Source organism: Nannobrachium achirus, assembly GCF_963921795.1.
Source record: "Nannobrachium achirus genome assembly, chromosome: 2".
Taxonomy (NCBI): domain Eukaryota; kingdom Metazoa; phylum Chordata; class Actinopteri; order Myctophiformes; family Myctophidae; genus Nannobrachium; species Nannobrachium achirus.
The window spans coordinates 16022040-16028135 of record NC_137811.1 but is presented as its reverse complement, the minus strand read 5'-3'; the positions used below and the strand labels follow the sequence as shown (position 1 = coordinate 16028135).

Sequence of the window (6096 nt, the reverse complement as noted above, 5' to 3'; positions counted from 1 at the left end):
ATGCATTGGCGGAACGCGGATTCCACTCTCAGAGGTACTTTGGGGTGAGGGCACCCTAACAGAGTATTTCTATATTGCAGGATTGATAATTTTACAAAAAAACAAACAAAACAACAACATTTGAGTACTTTTTCCACCAGACTTTCCAGCAGACTTCACATGGGGTCTGGGTGGCGTGGCGGTTGGGGGGCCTAAAAGTACTTGCTCAAAGTTTGCTCAACGTTTCCTTGAGCAAGGCACTGAACCCTCTAGTTGCTCCTGGTGAGCATCTGTGTGTATGACACCTGTCATGGATGACATGACTCAGGTCTTTCCCTGCTTTTAAAGAGACAAGGTAATCTCTAACATACTCAAATGACACCAAAGACTTTGATAGGTAATCTGATCTGTTCACGTTGTGGTCTGAGGTTTCTAATCGCTTTGCTTATCACCTTCGGAATCAACAAGGTAATTAAAGACAACACCAGTTTTTCACGTCATCTTTCTATGTCACCTTCCCATGACCATCTATCACGGAAGGTCACTTCCGGGGAGGGAAATGTTCAAAAAGTGGGCAGTCACTGGGTCTTATAAATTCTCACCTCCAAGTTGAATCTTAAAACACAACCTCTGCAAAGTGCAAGGTAAGAGGATGGGCAAATACATTTATATTGGTAACCAAAGATTTCTGCATAATAACATATTTTTTGAATTTGCAGGTAAATCCTAAAACAAAATTCTGCAAGGTAAGAGGATGGGCAAGTACATTTATATTGGTAACCAAAGATTTCTGCATAATAACATATTTTTTTAATTTGCAGGTAAATCCTAAAACAGAACGTCTACAAGGTAAGAGGATGGGCAAATACATTGGCATCTAGATTTCTGCGTGTACAATATATTGTCAATGTTCTACATTTACATTCCATCTTGTTATTTTCTTTGTGGTGTTGTTTAATACATTTTCAACAGGTTTGTGTCAGATCTCCAGGATGTGGACCCTGGCTGTTCTGTTAGTTCTGTTCATACAGAACGTTACAGGAAACAGTCCCGGTAAACTGCCTCTAATGTCCTCTTATTGGGATAGATATGATGTTTAATATCCATATTAGATGAGTATCCTGCTTGGTAGTCCTTTTACATGAACAGACATTGAGTTGGGAAAAGGGTCTTAAATGTTCTCTGCTCATATACTTGGAATTAACCTTTTTTAAAGGGATATTTCACTTTCAAAAAAACTTTTGGTAATTTTATCATCTAATCAGGCTTTTATGAATACCCTGAACAGTTTTTAATTAGCTTGATTGAATATTTAGATATTTGATGTAAATGTTACCAGGCCCTCCAGGCCCAGGGCCTCTCCCCACACACACCCATTGTAACTTCAAACTTCATTTTAACCATGATAGATTCATTAAAAACACCCATTATTTTTTTCTGGTGACTCATACTACCCTCCTAATATGTGAGCAGGCAATGTTTTTTCAATAGCTTTTTTCATTTATTTTTATTTTTATTTTTTTTTTGTATTTAATTTTTTTCATTTTCCCAAATAATTATTAAAAATAAATGAGAGAAAGAATAGGATGATTGGGCATGTTGAACACATCTGTACATCTGCTGCTTGTTTCACTAAAATGACCTCTCTTAAATATAATAATAATAATTGTCTTATTATAATTATTAATATTACCCTTATTATTAGTATTATTAAAAAACTGGCAAAATGAATATCCTTATGTATTGCATGACTGATTCTTTTCACAGGTACAACCATCCTCAGCTGTGAATCATGTCATGATCAGGCTAAATGCCTGGAGTCACCCGTCAAAACAGAGAGAGCCGACGCCTCCCTCAGCCAATCAGTGTCCTGTGTGTGTAAAGATGGCTTCGTCGGTGATGGCCTCACCTGTTACCATGTAAAGCTGTGCAGTGATTCCTCCTGTTGTAACCAAGGTTACAGGTGGTCACCAGAGAAAGGCTGTGTGGATATTGATGAGTGCTCCCTCCCTGAGGCACCCTGCACCCAAGGGACTCAGGTCTGTGTGAACACACCTGGCTCCTTTGAGTGCAGAGTGCCTCCCTCCAGGGCCAAAAGATCTGTTCAGTTCTCCTGTGGCAACAAGGTTTGTCCATTAGGTCAGGACTGTATCAACTCTCGCTGTGTAGATCCCTGTGATCACTACACGGTACTGAGAGACGCCTGGAGAGCAACAGATTACAATCATGGTGGTAATTATCGCTGTGACGACAAAGTCAAGTGGAAAGGGTGGTATCGACTGTTCCTGGGGCAAAGCAGTGCCAAGATGCCAGAGACATGTGTGCCAAAAAATAAGTGTGGAACACATGCTCCTCTATGGTTGTCACAGCCTCATCCTGCAGTGTCAGATGGAATCTTACAGCGCAAAGTCTGTGGTCACTGGGACAGTGACTGTTGCCAGTTTAAGTCAAATCCCATCCATGTCAAGAACTGTCATAGGAACTACTATGTCTACAAGCTGGTAAAGCCAATCAACTGTGAATTAGCCTATTGTGCAGGTAAAAGTAGTGTTGTAAAATTGTTTGTAAAATATGAATCTCATAATATATTACAAAGTTGAATTAGTGACATTGAAGACTTGAGTGCTTGTTTGATAAAGATGTGCTGTAATAATTCTCTGTATTTGCTTTTACCTTCCTATATTTCTCAAAATATCCTCACCCCCTCCAGCTCCAGCTCCACCTCCAGCTCCTGAACTTATTTGTGGTCAACGTCAAATCCAGATGGGCCTGCCGCTGACTGGCCTGCAATCCTTCCATTTGAATGGATCCTCTGGTCACCTGGCCGACCCGCGGTGCTCGTCTTTCACAGAGCGTGATGGAACAGTGTGGTACCAAGTGGAACGGCAGGCTGACACCTGTGGCAACATGTTGACAGTGAGGATTTTTGTCTGCTAACTTGTGGCTGTTTTACAGGATTGTCTTCATCAATTAAAGTTAGGGTTTTTATTTTGTGCTGTGGCTGCAACAGTGATGCTGTTGGCCATAGTACAATATAGAGTTGGAATCCAACTCTTAATTTGTTGTTAGACTTTTGTGGATACTTATACGTTGTTTCCAGCTGGCTTGATGATTCACTGGACTGACCATTCAGCTAACCTTTGTTTTTCAGACCAACAGCACCCATGCCATCTACTCCAACAGTCTATTTATCTACGCTGCAAAAAACATCTCACTTCTTGAGAGGTTTCCCTTCTCCTGTGTCTATCCTCTGAACACAGAGACCAGCCTAGATGTGGCAATCAGACCAAACCTTCAGTGAGTATTCCATTATTCAATAATTCAAATGACATTGAAACACTGTCATTTAGCCTATACAATGTATTGCAGTGCAATAAAGGTGTACTGCATTGCACCAAACAGTCCTCCTTACAGAAAGTTATGTGGAAAACTTGAATTACAGAATTAAGTGTGTTTGTGGAAAAAAACATGAGTTACAGATTTAAGTGTTTTTTGAATAGTTCTTTATGAATTCATCTGCCATTGTTATAATGGCCACTATTTGCTGCCTTACAAGTAATTCGTTTCTATGCCGTCATATTTTGATCCAGGCAGCAAAAGAACTATTTGTATGCCAAATTTTATACAAAGTCAATATTGGCCTTTAATATTTATTTTATTTTTAATATATTGTTAAGCCAGTTCTTAATTTTCACTTCAAAATGTCTCTGTAACAGTGACAGCCAACTGCTCAGCCCAAACCAAACCCATCTGATACAGTTTCATTCTTTAAATCCTTGACAGGCTCAAGTCAGGTGGCAACCGTGGCATCTCAGGTGTGGGTTCACCACTCAACGCCTCCATGTCCTTGTTCCAAAACTCCAACTACACAAAGCCTTACCCAGCAGGCCCGGTCTCCCTGCCAGCTGGCTCTTCCCTGCATGTAGGAGTGTCTGTAGGGGAAACAGATCCAAGGTTTGTGGTCGTTCTGGACAACTGCTACTCCACTCACTCCTCCAACTCTGACGACCTCAAGCGACACTTCCTCATTCAAAACAAGTATGTTTAAATTTTCAGCCTCAGCAGAGGGTTTGTGTCCACAAAAAAACAAGAAATTTAAGAGAAGGTTGGGTGGAAGCGCGTAGGGGGTGTGTTGTATCAACTATACTGTGAAGTCTTAGTCCAGAATCTTTGTATGAATGTAAAACCCTTTGAATGAGAAGAGAAAAATGAGGATGCAACAGTGATGTCGCATGAGTCTACAATAGCCTAGCATCTGTGAAGTTTATCATTTGTTAAGTGTCTTTTTATGCATTTAAAACTTTTTAAATAAAAATAAAAGACTGACATTTGAGTCTACAACGTGGTCCTTCTTTTCTCCAGGTGTTCTACCAACCGTCGTCAGGTGACAGTGGATGAGAGCGGCTCTTCCCTCCAGGCTCGTTTCTCTGCCCTGCTCTTCCTGTTCCATGGAGACTACAGAGATATCTACCTTCACTGCAGCCTCCACCTGTGTGACCGGAGAACCGCCGCATGTTCTCCTGTAAGTTTCACTCTCTTTCCATACTTTGCCGTTTCACACCAGACAGTTAAAGGACTTGTTTTTTTTTTGTTTTTTTTTTACTACAAGGGTTCATATTTTAGATTGTGATTAGAGAAAAGAAAAGGTGAGTGTTAAAATGTTTTCATTTACTTCGTTCTATTGTTTTAGCACGTTTAGCGATCTTGATTTCAGTGTGTGGGGGCATGTGTACAAGTGGCTACATATGTATTTTTAGACTAAATAAGCCGCCGATTTCTTTATTACTATTTCAGTAACATTACTAGCCCCCATAAGTCACATCTGCCCATGAAAGATTGCAGTGCATCTCGGGAATGGGCTTATTTGCGTAAAAAGCAGTGGTGGAAAAAGTACTCAAATTCTTTTACTTGAGTAAAAATATCAATACTGCAATGTAGAAATACTCTGTTACAAGTAAAAGTCCATAATTCAAAATGTACTTGAGTAAAAGTACGAAAGTATTGGCATCAAAATGTACTTAAAGATACCAAAAGTACAAAATGTTTTAAAATAGCAGATCTACAATCTCACAACGCGTCGTGATGCGACACATTGTGAGCTTGTAGATCGTCTATTCTCAAACCGCCACGGTATAAAATAGGCCTTAAGTGGTTAATGTATGTTTTATAATATTATAATTTAAATCTGCAAAGTAACTAGTAACTAAAGTTTTCAAATAAATGTAGTGGAGTAAAAGTACAATATTTGGATCCGAGATGTAGTGGAGTTAAAGTAAAATTATTGGAAATTTGAAATACTCAAGTAAAGTACTTAAGTACGGTTCTCAAGTAAATGTACTTAGTTACACCACTGGTAAATAGACATATTTAGCCTCTTTACGCATGCCCCCACCCACTGAAATCAAAATCATTCAAATCTCTAAAACGATATAAAGGAGTAAATGAAAACATTTTAACACTCATCATTTATTTTTCTTAAATTACACTCTAAAATATGAACCCTAAAGTCAGACTAAAGTCAGTAGCAAACTGTATGCTTAGTTGCTTACTGATGTTCCTTCACTGTTCACAGGTTTGCTCAGGGAGGCGTCCTCGCTCTGTTTCCACAGCTGTACGCTTCAAACCCATCACCATTGGACCAATCACCTGTGAGTATCAAGAACAACAATAAGACAAACAGTATTTTATGAAATACAAGGATCTGAAGGGAGTGCTGACAACTTAATATATTAATTAAAGTGGATTACATGTGTTTTTTGTTTCCTCTCTTTGCTTTGGATCTTCAGGGGACAAGCTGGTGGAGTGAGCCAGTGGACATCTTTAAATGACGGGGAAATCGTGCTCTTTCGAACGACCATCATTTCGACCGGAGTGTTAGCGACTCAGTCAGGTGTCGAAAAGATGACATGTAGAAACAGCGACACGCTCCCTAAATGACTCCAATATATTCCAATGTTCTAATCATATGATTTCATGATTTAATGAGTTTTCTTTTTGTTTGGTGTTGCTATAATCTCATCTAACTAATCTTTTGTATTTCTCTCTTCTGAAAAAATAAACAAATACTGAAAATCAATAATAATGATAATTAAATTGTTGATTAATTCAATAAAATGC

At 39.0% G+C, this 6096-nt stretch overlaps 1 protein-coding gene across 1 annotated transcript; it reads left to right on the top strand.

Moving 5' to 3' along the window:
• Positions 1 to 971: 971 nt before the first annotated feature.
• LOC308296686 (uromodulin-like) lies at positions 972 to 5785 on the top strand (the record flags this gene model as incomplete). The annotated part of the gene is made up of 8 exons (XM_080740014.1): positions 972 to 1032; positions 1747 to 2480; positions 2743 to 2895; positions 3131 to 3276; positions 3763 to 4017; positions 4342 to 4501; positions 5552 to 5627; positions 5766 to 5785. The coding sequence occupies 8 exons, from the start codon at positions 972 to 974 to the stop codon at positions 5783 to 5785; spliced, it is 1605 nt and encodes a 534-aa protein (XP_080596140.1).
• Between the last annotated feature and the right edge of the window lie 311 nt (positions 5786 to 6096).